Source organism: Mobula birostris, chromosome 22, assembly GCF_030028105.1.
Source record: "Mobula birostris isolate sMobBir1 chromosome 22, sMobBir1.hap1, whole genome shotgun sequence".
Taxonomy (NCBI): Eukaryota; Metazoa; Chordata; class Chondrichthyes; order Myliobatiformes; family Myliobatidae; genus Mobula; species Mobula birostris.
Window position 1 is genome coordinate 30,193,493 of NC_092391.1, and position 17,942 is coordinate 30,211,434.

General features: G+C 40.1%; 1 protein-coding gene across 3 annotated transcripts in view; it reads right to left on the reverse strand.

Annotated features, from left to right (window-relative positions):
- Window positions 1-9,310: 9,310 nt before the first annotated feature.
- Window positions 9,311-17,942, reverse strand: part of LOC140186350 (astrotactin-2-like) — a 1,795,681-nt gene continuing 1,787,049 nt past the window's right edge. For all 3 annotated transcript variants that reach the window (XM_072240512.1, XM_072240511.1, XM_072240510.1), the window contains one exon: window positions 9,311-11,186. In XM_072240512.1, coding sequence (XP_072096613.1) covers window positions 10,949-11,186 — 238 coding nt within the window. In that variant the 3' untranslated portion in view covers window positions 9,311-10,948. The remainder of the gene's footprint in view (window positions 11,187-17,942) is intronic.

Here is a 17,942-nt window from a genome sequence, read left to right on the forward strand (position 1 = left end):
CTCTCACATTTTCTCTGAGGAAAGAGAACTTGCAAAGTGGCAATGGCATTAGACGGACACTGACATTATTCTAAAGAATAAGTAGGGCAAATTCTACTACCAGTCAACTTTTTGGCCGCAGGGGTAGGATGATGGGTGTTGGGGGGTATATAATTCACTTTACTCTCAGTTGTTTCTGTTCAATATAGAAACATTCTTGTCCACTTTGTCATTTTACAACATTAACATATTCATAATCAGACATTTCCCTCTGTTTTAGTGTACACTAAAGGTTGATACTTCACAAACACATTCCAAGAATACTACATAAGATATATTATAGCAACAATTAAAAGAAAGAATTCAAATGATGTCAAGTCTACTTGTTCAAGCTCACTCTTTTTTAGCTTCTCCCCATTTTGCAGTTTGCTAAGCTGAAGTTATCTGCAAGACATTAGACCTACCCAGTTCATTTGTTCATTCAAGTTGATTTTAAAGTTTCTCAGCAGAATGAAATTAATCTTCAGTGCAAGTTATGATATGAACCTTCAATGCATTGCAGTATTGTGTCTATTGTAAATGCTTCTATCTAATAACCTCAGCAATGCTGTATAGTAAGCCTGTAATTATAGTGAAACTGTTATACCAAATTCTCTAGTCCAGCGTACTGTGTAGTCACAAAAATAAGCAGAATGCTTTTGATGGGAAACTCACAGGGAACTCCAACAGCTCCAGTAACCAGGGCAGACACCTCACAAAGTTAATCCTGATGAAACATTAACAGTTGAAAAAACCCAGTCTGGTTGGTTGTCTGGATCAGAAGAGGGCACCCCCATAGTCTAATGGATGTTTCATGTGCCAATGTTCAGCTGTTGATGGCTAACTTTGTGTTTAACCTCTGTCTATAAAGGAAAGTTCCACCAGGCTGAGGGAGCAGTTTCACATCCAGAGATTTTGCCATTCACAGTGGAACTTGTGTTTTGAGTAACTGGCATCGGCCTTGTGGTTTGGCTCCTGTGTTTTTAAATACCTCAGCTGAAGGCTGTGGGTTAACTCTGTCTGACACCAAAAACAACAACTTCCATTATTTAACATCTTCAACTTTGAGGAACATCCTTCGCAGGGGTGTCACCATGCAAGTAGTTACACTATAATCAAGAACAGGGTGGCTCAATGGCACAGCTGTTTGCGCGGAGTTTGCACGTTCTTCCATTTGGGTTTCCTCCAGGTACTCTGGTTTCTTTCCTTACTGGAAATATGTGATGGTTAGTTGGCTAATTGGTCACTGTAAACTGCCACCAATGTGTTGGTCAGTAGTAAAATATCTGGGCAGTTAATGGGAGTATGGGGATGTATAAAAAAGTGATTTGTGCACGTGTACTAAGCACCCTCCTTTACTTCCTGTATACCCATGACTATGTTGCCTCCCACAGCTCTAATCTGCTAATTAAATTCGCTGATGACACGACATTGATTGGCCTAATCTCAACCAATAACGAGGTGGTCTACAGGGAAGAAGTCATCTTTTTGATACAGTGGTGTCAAGAAAACAACCTCTCTCTCAATGTCACAAAAACAAAGGAGCTGGTTGTGGGCTGCAGGAGGAATGGAGACAGGCTAACGCCTATTGACATCAATGGATCTGGGGTTGAGACGGTAAACAGGTTTAAGTTCCTCGGCATCCACATCATCGAGGATCTCACGTGGTCTGTACACACCAGCTGTGTGGTGAAAAAGGCACAACAGCATCTCTTTCACCTCAGACGACTGAGGAAGTTTGGTATGGGCCCCCAAATCCTAACAGCTTTCTACAAGGGCAGAAAAGAGAGCATCCTGACTGGCTGTATCACTGCCTGACATGGGAACTGTACCTCCCTTAATCGCAGGATTCTGCAGAGAGTGGTGTGGATTGCCCAGTACATCTGTAATAGTGAACTTCCCATGATTCAGGACATTTACAAAGATGGGTGTGAAAAAAGGGCCCAAAGGATCATTGGGGACCTGAGTCACCCCAACTACAATCTATTCCAGCTGCTACCTTCCAGGAAACGGTGCTGCAGCATAAAAGCCAGGACCAACAGGCTCTGGGACAATTTCTTCCACCAGACCATCAGACTGATTAACTCATGCTAATTTGAGTACATTTCTATGTTACACTGACTATTCAATTTACTATAAATTACTATGATTGCGTATTGCACATTTAGACGGAGACGTAACATAAAGATTTTTACTCCTCATGTATGTGAGGGATGTCAGAAATAAAGTGAATTCAACACGATTAGAGAAAATGTGTGGTTGATGCTCAGAATGGACTCTGAACCAAAGGCCTTGTTTCCTTGCTGCATTTTTCGGTGACTAACAAAATGCTTAGGTGGTGCTGGTTGTCAACTCAAGCAACACGTTTTCACTCTATGCTGCAATGTTCATGTGATAAGTTAATGAATCCAAATCATATCTGAAAGGAAAACTAGGTGAAGACTTTCAGAAACAACTTTTTGAGGGTGGTATCTAATTAGATAGGCCAAATGTAAAATTATTTCACAAGGCTCCACAGTTGTAGAATTGGTTGAAGGGATAAAGAATATTCCAGACGTCAAGGAGCAGATCCCCAATAGGATTTAAGAGACTTAAAGTAAGCAACTCAAAGAAGAATCCAGCGTAGGTCTGTGTAGAGCGAACAGCTGACTGGAACGTCAGTGGGTAGTATACAGCATGCAGAAATGCAGGTAATGGGAATCTGGCACGGAAAATATTACACTTCTTCAGTCTGGAATCGAAAGTGGCAGAGATCAGGATTTCAAAGAGCTAAGGCTATGTCAGCCACCTGTAATGTTCTCAAAACAGAAAATACTTTTTTTTAAGGAGGGAAAAAGGGTGGCAGAAGCTCAGCTAAGAAGCTTTGAGGGGCATGCTGTGATTCTCACGGTCAAAGATTGCTCAGAGCATTAAGAGCTAAAGGAGGACTAGTAGCGTATCATTTATGTAACTTTGATACAGACTGAAAGGGAAACATAGACTGATAATCAGATCACTGCAGATACTAAAAAAAGACTGTCATGTTTCAGGATTATTGTGACATTTTCAAGGGAATTTTTTCATGATTCTGCTGTGATGCGGCTGTTATATTATATTATGCTTCGCCTAAAGTGAACTTAATTCAACCACTCTACGTAACCGAAAAAATGTAGATGCAATTGGCTGCCACAGAGGACAATCACTTATAACAGATTACATTCCAGGCAGGTCATAGCGACATTCAAATTTCCATAACTGTCAGATGCCAGTTTAAAGTGACGCACGTGTGGTCTTATAAGTAAGTAGCACAATTTGTTCTAAAATATATCATGCGATTTTGGCCATCTAAAGAACAAACTTCTGACTGAAGTTAGCTTGACTTCCAATAGAATCCTTGATCCAAGTACTTAACTTCTTGGCACCAGACAATCAGCTTTCATAACTTATACAGATTTTTTGCAACATTGTTGGATCTGCCTCAATCATTCATGTGGTGTAAATTTATCACAACCTGCACAGTTTTTTTAAACAAAAGGAAAACAATTTAATATCTCATAATGTATACTATGGAGTTCTTAAGCAGAACATCAAGAACAATGCTTTCCTTATTTTTTTGTTTTGAGAACTTGAAATACAGTGTCATAGACATATAAACATTGTAAGATAAGTTTTTTATAGAAGAAATTGTAATATTAATTTACAAGGATTAGTGAGAGATAAGGGAACCAATTTCTTCCTTTTCAGAAGAAAAGCTTGCTATTTCTATTAAATGATATGTCTATAAGATTTTTAAAATGTTAGTTCAGAAATAAGAGCATAGTGCCTCACCTTTTATGTAGTGTTCCAGTGGGAACACACTGACCACCATCTGCTAAATTCAAAACATTTGCGTTCCTGGCAATACGCCACAAGGCTGTATAACGTACCATTAAATAAATGTTTGAATAGTCAAGAGAAAATTAGATAGAGCGAGAAGAAAGAATTTAACATGACAATGCATTAACAATTTTACAGAAAACATAACTATTCATAAAATAGGGGAAATTATTTCATTTTCAATCATTCACTAAGAATTTCTGATGTTCCCTATTTTTATCAGTTCACTTTTGATCCTTTAGGTACTTGAGGGAAAGAGCTGCTAGCATTTCATACCATGTAGTCAACACACAATGGTATATTTTGTGCCTCTCACAGATGCATTACATTTATTGGGCTACCTGCTTTTAGTTTTGTGGCTCAGAGGGGCTTCCAAAAGCTATTTCTGCTTTTAACGTTTACTTTCCCACTAAATATTCTCAATTTTTAGAATCACGTGGATTTGTTTTTAGTGCCTTGCAAACTGTAAACTAAAGTGCTTCACTCAGTGTAATTATTGACATGCAAATGAACAGTGTTGTCCTTATCTGTAAGTCAAAACATAAATGACATCTTGGTTCAAATAATGCAGGTACATACGATAGTTGTTTCTCATAACTTCAAACAAATGTGCATCAGTCAGGCAAAATACTACAAAGACCACATTTGTTACACCATTGCCCTGATATCATTTGGTAGAATGGCAGAACAGGAAAGGAAATTCAGCTGAGATGTCATCATTCTTGGTATTCCAGTTCCGAGCTAAGATAGGTGACAGAAATTGCTCGGAGCTAATCAATATATTTAAAATTGGAACAAAATGGATCCTACACCAGGTTCAGCCAAGAAGAAAGGAAAATAGCAATTGAATTAGGAGGACCTAAAAATGGGAACATTTTTGTGGAGCTCCATGCGCTAACAAGGTAAAGGAAATACTTCTTCTTTGGTTCCTTTTTTGGTATTTCAGCTTCGGCAATGGTTATTCATTTTATTTCAGAGGGCTTGGCAACAGGGTTCCAGAAGTTCAGTGTGCTTGGAGGACAGAGTGACTAAGAGGTAGTCATGGTTCAGTTGCCCTATATTGAATCTGAAGCATTTGCAGAGCTAAGTAACCTCACTTGGAGGAACCAACCAGAGAGCAGGCTATTCTGGACTGGGTTTTGAGCAATGAGGAAGGGTTAATTAGCAATCTTGTCGTGAGAGGCCCCTTGGGTAAGAGTAACCATAATATGGTGGAATTCTTCATTAAGATGGAGAGTGACATAGTTAATTCAGAAACAAAGGTTCTGAACTTAAAGAGGGGTAACTTTGAAGGTATGAGACGTGAATTAGCTAAGATAGACTGGCAAGTGACACTGAAAGGATTGACGGTGGATATGCAATGGCAAGCATTTAAAGGTTGCATGGATGAACTACAACAATTGTTCATCCCAGTTTGGCAAAAGAATAAATCAAGGAAGGTAGTGCACCCGTGGCTGACAAGAGAAATTAGGGATAGTATCAATTCCAAAGAAGAAGCATACAAATTAGCCAGAGAAAGTGGCTCACCTGAGGACTGGGAGAAATTCAGAGTTCAGCAGAGGAGGACAAAGGGCTTAATTAGGAAGGTGAAAAAAGATCATGAGAGCAAACTGGCAGGGAACATAAAAACGGACCGTAAAAGCTTTTATAGATATGTAAAAAGGAAAAGACTGGTAAAGACAAATGTAGGTCCCCTGCAGACAGAAACAGGTGAATTGATTATGGGGAGCAAGGACATGACAGACCAATTGAATAATTACTTTGGTTCTGTCTTCATTAAGGAGGACATCAATTATCTTCCAGAAATAGTAGGGGACAGAGGGTCCAGTGAGGTGGAGGAACTGAGCGGAATACATGTTAGTTGGGAAGTGGTGTTAGGTAAATTGAAGGGATTGAAGGCAGGTAAATCCCCAGGGCCAGATGGTCTGCATCCTAGAGTGCTTAAGGAAGTAGCCCAAGAAATAGTGGATGCATTAGTGATAATTTTTCAAAACTCGTTAGATTCTGGACTAGTTCCTGAGGATTGGAGGGTGGCTAATTTAACTCCACTTTTTAAAAAAGGAGGGAGAGAGAAACCGGGAAATTATAGACCGGTTAGCCTAACGTCGGTGGTGGGGAAACTGCTGGAGTCAGTTATCAAGGATGTGATAACAGCACATTTGGAAAGCGGTGAAATGATCGGACAAAGTCAGCATGGATTTGTGAAAGGAAAATCATGTCTGACGAATCTCATAGAATTTTTTGAGGATGTAACTAGTAGAATGGATAGGGGAGAACCAGTGGATGTGGTATATTTGGATTTTCAAAAGGCTTTTGACAAGGTCCCACACAGGAGATTAGTGTGCAAACTTAAAGCACATGGTATTGGGGGTAAGGTATTGGTGTGGGTGGAGAATTGGTTAGCAGACAGGAAGCAAAGAGTGGGAATAAATGGGACCTTTTCAGAACGGCAGGCAGTGACTAGTGGGGTACCGCAAGGCTCAGTGCTGGGACCCCAGTTGTTTACAATATATATTAATGACTTGGATGAGGGAATTAAATGCAGCATCTCCAAGTTTGCGGATGACACGAAGCTGGGTGGCAGTGTTAGCTGTGAGGAGGATGCTAAGAGGATGCAGGGTGACTTGGATAGGTTGGGTGAGTGGGAAAATTCATGGCAGATGCAATTTAATGTGGATAAATGTGAAGTTGTCCACTTTGGTGGCAAAAATAGGAAAACAGATTATTATCTGAATGGTGGCCGATTAGGAAAAGGGGAGGTGCAACGAGACCTGGGTGTCATTATACACCAGTCATTGAAAGTGGGCATGCAGGTACAGCAGGCGGTGAAAAAGGCGAATGGTATGCTGGCATTTATAGCGAGAGGATTCGAGTACAGGAGCAGGGAGGTACTATTGCAGTTGTACAAGGCCTTGGTGAGACCACACCTGGAGTATTGTGTGCAGTTTTGGTCCCCTAATCTGAGGAAAGACATCCTTGCCATAGAGGGAGTACAAAGAAGGTTCACCAGATTGATTCCTGGTATGGCAGGACTTTCATATGAAGAAAGACTGGATGAACTGGGCTTGTACTCGTTGGAATTTAGAAGATTGAGGGGGGATCTGATTGAAACGTATAAGATCCTAAAGGGATTGGACAGACTAGATGCAGGAAGATTGTTCCCGATGTTGGGGAAGTCCAGAACGAGGGGCCACAGTTTGAGGATAGAGGGGAAGCCTTTTAGGACCGAGATTAGGAAAAACTTCTTCACACAGAGAGTGGTGAATCTGTGGAATTCTCTGCCACAGGAAACAGTTGAGGCCAGTTCATTGGCTATATTTAAGAGGGAGTTAGATATGGCCCTTGTGGCTACGGGGGTCAGGGGGTATGGAGGGAAGGCTGGGGCGGAGTTCTGAGTTGGATGATCAGCCATGATCATAATAAATGGCGGTGCAGGCTCAAAGGGCCAAATGGCCTACTCCTGCACCTATTTTCTATGTTTTCTATGTTAAATGCAGATGTTGGCGATGTTCTTCGATGGCTAATTATATGAAATCCCAATAACATTACAGTGAGAAGATTGCACAGTCATGGTGGGTCAAAGAAGGTCCTCCTGTACATTTCTATGAACCCAGATTCTTTATCTTAAGAAGATTTCAAGTCGTGATGTGCTGAGAAAGATAGTGCATGGTCAATGTATGTAGGTGAAGTACTAGTATTGTTTGTTCACCTCCACCTGTCAAGACACTATTGATCACAACTGATGAACTAGTCCAAGGGACATAAAGAGATCTGGCTCTGCACCTTTCTCTACTAATCTGTTTTTGCCCATAGAGCTCTTTGCCATATATTGTTGCAAGAGTAGCTGCCTCCACTGCTCTCTTGTCATAGATACATCTTACTAAGGGAAACGTCACCACCTTCACCGTCTATTCTATGTCCCTCATGATTTTGTATACATCATTCAGGACCCCTTATCTTTCTTCACTCTAACGAAAATAAGTCCGTCTACCCAGTCTCGTCTCATAGCCAAAACATTCATCACAGGCAACAGCAAAGTCAATCTTCTCTGTGCCTTCTCCCGTGTAAACATGTCCTTCTTATAATGTGACAACTAGAAGTACATGCAATACGCCAGTTGTGGTGTCACTAATAGTTTATATAATTTTACCATAATTTCCCTGCTCTTATATTCTATGACTTGGCTAATGAAAACACTATCCTGTATATCTTTTTAAGCATCTACCTGTGGTTCAGGGATCCTTGAACACGCACAGCAAATTCCCCTTTTGCTCTGAGTCCCTCCCTGAATGTTTGTATCTTCACTGCATTTGTCCTGCAAAATTGTAACACCTCATTTTTTTTGTATTAAGTTCCATTTACCCTTTCTCTAGCCATCATACCAACTGATCAATATTCTGTAAATCTGAAACTACTCTCTTCACTGTCAACTACACCAGCAAACTTCATGTCACCTGCAACAAACTTTAAGAATGGCATTTCCAGTAGCTGTGGCAGACCACAGGTTACAGGTCTCCAAATGCAAAAACAACCTTTGACCATCACTCTGTCTCCTTATCACCAAGCCAGTTCGTAGAACCAATATCATTTCAAGAGCAATGGAAGGGAAGCAGGAAGGTAGTACTATCTTCTGTCTGCAACCTTTAGCAAGCACTGATGCATTCCATTGGTTCTTAATCCCATTAAGGATTATCTTTTTAAATGCTCAATACCTTCCTAACTCACTCCAACCCCTCGAGATCCCTTTTAATTGACTCTATTCCATTTTCATTTTTTTAATCAGTGTCGGAAGAGCCAAAATGTTTCTCTTGGAATTGTGAATAATTAGGTAAAATGAGGTCAAACCACAGAATCGCATAATATTGCACTTAATCTTCCAACAAACTTTGAAGTAACACAAATTTTAGCAGTCCTTCCTCACTCCTAAAGAGAAAAATTTGAAAAAAGTTGCTTGTGTGCTTCTCTCTTCTATCATGGAAGTGAAAAAGAACCTTAAAATATCGGTGCGCTCTGTTGTCAAACCAATATACTATTGAACTTCCTCTGTCTACAAGTTTGCATAAGGATGCAGCCAGAGGGAAACTGAGAAACGAACAAGAATGATTTATGTTTAGTCTTTCCCCCAAGTTCAGGTATTGTCCTGTCATGTGCAAGATCAAATAGCCTAATTCTGCTCCTTTGTCATATGGTCTTATGTATTCTGTAGACTTGCAATAGTAGTATGAACTAATCTGATATTTGCCCAAGGAACAAACTGCCACTGAACCACAAGGCACAATGAAATAATGGATTGAGAGAATGAAACGATACTGTTCTGAAAGTGCATGAATTCAAATTTTCTTGAGAAGTGAGACTGCACACGTTTACTCGAATTGAGAAGAAGTGTGAATATGTGCATGGGATGCATGAAACTCTTTATTTTTATCAAATCAAATAATATATTTATTACAGTGAAATCCGACAATACTGCGTCATGTCATAATCAATTACCATTGTGTATCAAAATCTATTTCCCATCCAGATGTCTGTAGTTAATCCCATCATAAGCCACACTAAATGTTTCTAGTTCAAAGCACCTCAACTAGCCACAATTAACCAGAATTTAAATGTGCATACAAATGGCTTCATAGTTAATCTAGTATCAACAGCTGCAATTAAATATTAGTTTGTGAACAATCCTGATATCAAGTTAGTTCCTTGAACTCTTCTCACCCTTGTACAAGTGTCTCTATCTCATCCCCATTTTGTTCATTTTTTATCCTCTGATTTAAATTTATAACTGCCACACCTTCATTTGCTCTTAAAAGTCTTACCACACACCTACTTCCCCAAGCATATCCTAGCAACTGCTAGCGTCTTGAACCTTTTAAATGGTTGTACAAATATATATCTGCTCTAGCTTATACACCCTCTTGAAGAGAAAAATACCTGTTACATCTTACTCCATCAAAGCATAAAAAGGAATTAATTACCTTATTGATAAGTACCTCCTTTATCGAAGCTGATGACACTGGTGTAACCAGATCAAAACTTCAATCTACTGTCTTTTGAATAATATATGTTTAGTATCCATGGTTCAGAACTTAATCAAATATAGCCAACATATATGATAACTACTACTGTGCACTGGAAACCATTTCACTTTTCAAAGTCATTTATTCTATTTACTTTCAAAGTCTAGGTTAAAGCATTGTTAGGAAATTTCAAGCCAGCATTTTACAGCTACCATCAGAAAAATTAAGTCAGAATGTATTTTAGAACATCATTGCTTATCATCAAGTACCAATGCACAATTTGGCTTATCAATGTCATTAATTGGTTGGTTAGAAGGGCAAGGAATGTAGGGTTCCTGCTGGTATAATTTACTAAAGATTATATTATCAATAAACAACAAAAAATAATTCCTATGCACCTGCCTTTATTTCCTTCAATCTTTCCACCTTAAAAGGTAAAACACTGTGCCTTATGAGTGGTACATTGTGCATTTAATTATTTACAAGGATGATTTGTTAATCTGACTTTTGCAAATCATGAATCATTAATGATCTGTCATGACTACATTTCTGAATTAACTGTTAAAAGTTACTATCTGGTACTGGTCAGTTGGTTGAACTCTGCTCTCACTTAAGGCGGTTAAAATGATCAACTCCATCCATGCTAGGTTCAATTTTTATAGACCCATTATTCTTCATATGATTCTGCATCATTTTGTTAAAAAGATGTGCATTCACTTTTTCTGTCAAATTATAAAATGAAAAAAAAAGGTCGACAACATTTTCTAATAACCTTTCTGGGAATTTTTGGTCAGTTCACTAATTTATGCATTCTCTCAACATCTGTCTGTTCACTTAACAGTTGATTGGAATTAAGCACATCAACAATCATGTAGCTCCAATTTTCTCATTCTTTAAACGGTTGGACAAGCACCAAAGCCTGAAAGGCTTATGTTTTACACATGTATTGTCTGATGAAGTTCCCACTATCGTTTGAGATGAAGAATCCTTGTTTTTTGCCTCGCTTCTTTTAAAATTTCAAAAATTGAGCACATTGATTGAAGTTCAGTTGCAAAGTCATCTCACCACAATTTAGTGTCTCCATAGATATTGCGAGGGACGGACATGAGTTTTTCATCACAAGTCACCTTTGCATCATGTAAGGTGCTATACCAGACCATCCCCATGGGTCTGGTTTCTTCCATTCGACAGATGAAATACAGAACTGAGTCTATGTGGCTCTGAATATAGGCACTGTGTAGTAACGATGCACAGCGATCACTTACGGTGTCCAGTCGTTTTCGAATCAAATGAGCTTTCCTGCAGCAAGAAATAAAACAAGGGAGAGGGAGAAACAACAGATATCAATACATTAATACAGAGGTACCAACTAGAGAAGGGGCAGTGTTGGATCTCCTGTCAGGTGACGGAGGTTTGCGTTGGGGAGCACTTCGGGTCCAGTGATCACAATGCCATCAGTTTCAATGTAATTATGGAGAAGGATAGGTCTGGACCCAGGATTGAGATTTTTGATTGGAGAAAGGCTAACTTTAAGGAGATACGAAAGGATTTAGAAGGAGCGGATTGGGACAATTTGTTTTATGGGAAGCATGTAATAGAGAAATGGAGGTCATTCAAAGGTGAAATTTTGAGGGTACAGAATCTTTATGTTCCTGTTAGGTTGAAAGGAAAGGTTAAAAGTTTGAGGAAGCCATGGTTTTCAAGGGATATTGGAAACTTGGTTTTGAAAAAGAGATATATCCACAATAAATATAGGCAGCATGGAGTAAATGAGGCACTCGAGGAATATAAAGAATGTAAAAAGAGTCTTAAGAAAGAAATTAGAAAAGCTAAAAGAAGATACAAAGTTGCTTTGGCAAGTAAGGTGAAAATAAATCCCGAGGCTTTCTACAGTTATATTAAGAGCAAAAGGATAGTGAAGGATAAAATTGGTCCCTTAGAGAATCAGAGTGGACAGCTATGTGTGGAGCCAAAAGAGATGGGGGAGATTTTGAACAATTTCTTTTCTTTGGTATTCACTAAGGAGAAGGATATTGAATTGTGTAAGGTAAGGGAAACAGGTAGGGACGTTATGGAAACTATGATGATTAAAGAAGAGGAAGTACTGTCACTTTTAAGGAATATAAAAGTGGATAAGTCTCTGGGTCCTGACAAGATATTTCCTAGGACCTTGAGGGAAGTTAGTGTGGAAATAGCAGGGGCTCTGACAGAAATATTTCAAATGTCATTAGAAACGGGGATGGTGCTGGAGGATTGGCATATTGCTCATGTGGTTCCATTGTTTAAAAAGGGTTCTAAGAGTAAACCTAGCAATTATCGGCCTGTGAGTTTGACATCAGTGGTGGTTAAATTGATGGAAAGTGTTCTTAGAAATGGTATATACAATTATCTGGATAGACAGGGTCTGATTAGGAACAGTCAACATGGATTTGTGTGTGGAAGGTCATGTTTGACATATCTTATTGAATTTTTTGAAGAGGTTACTAGGAAAGCTGACGAGGGTAAAGCGGTGGATGTTGTCTATATGGACTTCAGTAAGGCCTTTGACAAGGTTCCACACGGAAGGTTAGTTAGGAAGGTTCAATTGTTAGGTATTAATATTGAAGTAGTAAAATGGATTCAGCAGTGGCTGGGTGGGAGATACCAGAGAGTAGTGGTGGATAACTGTTTGTCAGATTGGAGGCCGGTGACTAGTGGTGTGCCTCAGGGTTCTGTACTGGGTACAATGTTGTTTGTCATATACATTAATGATCTGGATGATGGGGTGGTAAATTGGATTAGTAAGTATGCAGATGATACTAAGATAGCTGGAGTTGTGGATAATGAAGTAGGTTTTCAAAGCTTGCAGAGAGATTTAGGCCAGTTAGAGGAGTGGGCTGAAAAATGGCAGATGGAGTGTAATGCTGATAAATGTGAGGTGCTACATTTTGTTAGGGCTAATCAAAATAGGACATACGTGGTAAATGGTAGGGCACTGAACAATTCAGCAGAACAGAGGGATCTGGGAATAATGGTGCATAGTTCCCTGAAGGAGGACTCTCATGTGGATAGGGTGGTGAAGAAAGCTTTTGGTATGCTGGCCTTTATAAATCAGAGCATTGAGTATAGGAGTTGGGATGTAATTTTAAAATTGTACAAGGCATTGGTAAGGCCAAATTTGGAGTATTGTGTACAGTTCTGGTCACCGAATTACTGTATAGGAAAGATATCAACAAAATAGAGAGAGTATGGTGAAGATTTACTAGAATGTTACCTGGGTTTCATCACCTAAGATACAGAGAAAGGTTGAACAAGTTGGGTCTTTATTCTTTGGAGCATAGAAGGTTAAGGGGGACTTGATAGAGGTATTTAAAATTATGAGGGGGATAGATAGATTTGACATGGATAGGCTTTTTCCATTGAGAATGGGGGAGATTCAAACAAGAGGACATGAGTTGAGAGTTAAAGGGAAAAAGTTTAGGGGTAATACAAGGGGGAACTTCTTTGCTCAGAGAGTGGTAGCTGTGTGGAACGAGCTTCCAGCAGAAGTGGTTGAGGCAGGTTCGATGTTGTCATTTAAAGTTAAATTGGATAGCTATATGGACAGGAAAGGAATGGAAGGTTATGGGCTGAGTGCAGGTCGGTGGGACTAGGTGAGAGTAAGCGTTCAGCACGGACTAGAAGGGCCGAGATGGCCTGTTTCCGTGCTGTAATTGTTATATGGTGATATGGTTATTATTCTGGTATTATTTCAAAATTTGAGGTTAAAATTTTCAATTTCATGTTTCTCATCTTTTGACACAATAGATTTGAAAGAAAATAGGCTCCTGAAACCGCAATATTTCAGTGACATGATCCTCTTTTAAATGGAGCACTAAGTCCATGTGAATATAGAAAGAGACTGGAATTGGTCTCACATCCAGAGGGCAACTGAGGACGTTAGCTTGCACACACTATAACTGTCCAACCTCACCCCACAAGCACACAGACGCACGCGCAGCTTTCAGAAACTGTTGTGAAGGTGACTGCTCTACAGTTTTTTGTAAACTTAGTCCTGAACTGGTGGCTGGGTGAGTGACAGTAGCTCAGTGTTACTCCTTTTCCCACCTCCTGGTGCTAGGCACTACCCTGGAATAAATACAAAAGGGCATTGGAAACCCAATCTCCTGCTGTGTGGCTTACATTGATCATTTTCCAGATTCCATTACTTCAAAAAAAAGTATGCATTAGCAAGGGGGTGTGGGAAGAAATATTTAGTTGTGTTTTGTAAATCTGCTTTTGAACACGGACCAGCCCATACTGAGGTGTGACTGCCAACAGTTCCTGCTGACATTACACCTTTGAAAATTGTAGGAAGAGTTAATTCCATAAAACATGTGTCAACCACTGCAAGGGAAAGTTCGACACAAGGAAATTATTTGGTTTTCCTTAGTTACTTAAATATTGTGTATAAACATGTCACACTTCCAGCTATTTGAAATAAAAAAAATTTTTTGCTACTTGTATATAGCTATGCAGTTGCTTTCTTTTTCCTTGAATTTGCCCTGAAGTTTTAGAATTGTTAGAATAATATAAAAGCTCTATACCAATAATAATAAATATACTTGACCAATAGATATGTATGTAGTAGTCTTGGATTTATTTTCTGTGATATATTCAAGTGAATCTTTGGCATTGATGAGCTCTAATAAGTATTTTTCTCAAAGAAACAAAATGAGTTTGTTTTGGACTTCAAGAATTTTTCACGCAAGAACTTTATGACATCACATTTAGGGAACTAATTGCGAAGTTTACTGAGCTTAGCCGCATGAGGGAGCTAAGAATCCGTTGTCGTTGGCCCAGAAAGTTTCAGGGACCATACCATTTCAACATATGTCATCTGAGATCTGGATTTTCCCCTTTTACAGTTCCCCATATGACAAATTCAGTAGATATTAGTCATTAATAAAACATACATTTTAATTGAAAATAAAATGCGATATATATTTTTTCAAATTTAATTTAGTCTAGATCATTTGGATAACCAGAATTATTCCATAGTTTTTCTAAATGCAATTGAAATAATCTGATTAGAGATTTGTACTTAATTTATGTGAACAATGACTGAAGCATACTGGATGAAAATGTTGTCGGTCCTGCACGGGCAGGCACATCCCAGTCTCATCCCAAGTAAAAGGATCATCTGCCATTCATTTCTAACTCATCACCTGCAGCCCATTTAAACCATTCTTTCATCCACAATCCTTGTTCCCCCATCAAACCAGCCAACCTCAACCAGTTGCTCCTAGCCCTCGGTTACCTTGTTGCCTTGTCATGTTAAGTATCTGTTCTCTCTTGTTTCGTGGCTTGTTATTTTGCAGTTTATTAGTAAAGTATCATTTACTGCTAATCATCTCCATTGCTCTGCTTTTGCTTGAAGCCTCCTCTGCACTTCCTGTCAGAATGGGAGAACCAACGATTGACCCATAAGAGTATGCTCATCAAAAGGAAATTGTTCATTGACAGGAGCACAAATTCCCAGAGCAGCAGGAACATATTGACCATCTGCTCACCACTCTCAACCAATTCTCTGATACAGCAACCCCTCACTAGTCATCCTCCTCCCTTGGTGCCCCGGATTTCAGTGCCCAAATGCTTCAACGGATCCCCAGCCTGACGCTGTAACTACCTGTCCCAGTGCACCATACACTTTGAGCTCCAGTCATCTTTGTATTCTCCAGACCAAGCCCAGATTGCCTTCGTCATCGCTCTTCTGACTCGATAAGCTCTGACCTGAGCTGCCGCTAACTGGGACAATAAAGCCACCATTTGCAATAAAGATCAGGAATTCACCACTGACATGCACTGGGCGTTTGACCATCCGGGAAGTGGAGGGAGTGGGGAGGGGGGTAGTGGATCAGTGGATCAGATCATTTTCCTGCATCAACGTTCAATCTCAGAGCTTGATCACACTGTGGAAATGGGGACCCTCGTGGCGGAGTGCAGCTGGAATGCTGAAGCACAACTGGCCTACTAATGAGTTAACTATACAAGAAATGAAATACCATCTCATGGTAATTGTTTAAATCCAGCATTTCAAGGTCAGAGGTTGTAGAAGGACAATAACGTTGCAGGCTTCTAGGTACCTTAAGACATTTTATAACATTTAGAACACAGAAAAGGTGTAAAAGGGTTGTTTACTGTAAATGAAAACAAGCTACTGGCAATGACCTAACACAACAATGTTGCCAGAGAGTGGTGTGAGTAGTTATAGTAACTTTCAATGAAGTTTAGTTTGGAAAGTTGACTTGCTCTTCAAAATACACACATAAAAGTTGCTGGTGAATCTCTAGGAAGAGGTACAGTAGACGTTTCGGGCTGAGACCCTTCGTTAGGACTCAGGATTCGTGCAGATTTCCTCGTGTTTGCTCTTCAAAATCTCCTCTTGGATTACTGTCCAAATGGAGAGAAGCACAGACAAAGAACCTGATAAAGTATTAGCTACTGCAAATGCAAATTCCATTGTCAACAAGGAACAGCTTGGTAAATGTGCTTCTCTGTTTAAATGAATTGGAAACTAATGGGTGGGTCAGAGTCTGCAGCCAGTAATACAGCCTGTAAGAAGTGTTCTAGTTAATCTCTACAATTAGAAAAGGGTTGAAATTAGATAAGAGATATCTTTAGAAAAGTATAGTTTGCTGCTAGTCCTACCCTGCCTTCAGTAGAACCATTTATACTCCAACATTTAACACTCAGTAGCAGCTGCATTGGAGAAATCATATCCACAAATTGGCCACAGGATTAAGGTTGAGATTGGGTAACCTGCAACAAGTGGCTCACTTGATTATTCATTATGTATTTGGTCCTCCACTACCTGCAACCAACCAGTCACTGAAGAATGGAGCACTGATGCAGGCCCTGCATGAGGACAAGTACAACTCCAAGAAACAAGCAGTACAGTGTTACCTTTGCTGCTAGCTGCCAGGAGTCTGCACATCCTTTCCATGATCTCATCAGTCTTCCACATCCAAACGGCATACAGGTTGGCTGGTTAATTGATGATCTAGTGTGTGGGTGAGTGGTAGAAACTGGGGTAACTCAATAAGAATTTAGGGTGAAAAAAATAAGATTGGTTGGATAGTTACTGCCTCTTACGATGCTGCCGCCTAGGGCAGCGATGAAGATCCCACATCTCTGCCTATTCTCGGTCATCTTCTCTACTGCGCCCCAGGTGTGGTTCAGGGACCTCATTTCTGCTTCTATAGTACAGCACCAAGTTATCTTTAGTCTCCCACATTTCCACTGCCCTTCAGGGGTCCAAAAAAGTGCTGTCTTGAATATGGACTTGGCCTCTCTTCTCATCACATGGGGGGAGAAGATGGCCGCATGACGGCAGCGTGCGCGGCCACTTCGGTGATGAATATCTGTTATCCGTCAAGTAGGGGACCATGCACAATTCTGATTTGATGGAGACAGATGTGAGAGCACAGTGGAACATCTGGACAATTTCTGAAATGCCCGCTTCGCTGCCACTGCTACTGTGTGGTAACCGGAATCTCCGGAGCTGAAGGCCCCGAGATCCTCGGCTTTGCGTGTTTCAGCGGCCGGGGAGAGGCTGAAGGCACTCGGCAGAGGATGGCACTTGGGAGGCTGTATCGGAGAGGCTCGTCAGAAGCTCAAAGTTTTCAGACGGATGGACTCAGTGTCGGCTGGGGTCGGCTGCTTCCAAGGTATCAGCAAGTTGACGGTGCCTGGAAGTTTATGGCAGGGGGTTTCTCCCTTTTGCCGCCTGCTATCGGGGACTCGGGAGTCGATCGACTCGGGACTTTGAGACTTTTTTCTTACTTTGCCATTGGTCTGTTCTTTATCAAATTATGGTATTGCTTTGCACTGCTGTAACTATATGTTATAATTATGTGGTTCTGTCAGTGTTAGTCTTTGGTCTGTCCTGTTTTCTGTGATATCACTTCGGAGAAACATTGTATCATTTCTTAATGCATGTATGCATTTCAAAATGACAATAAAAGAGGACTGAGTGTTCTCATAATCTAATCTAATCTAATCTATCTCCAACGTTTCCTCATGATGATTGTGGCC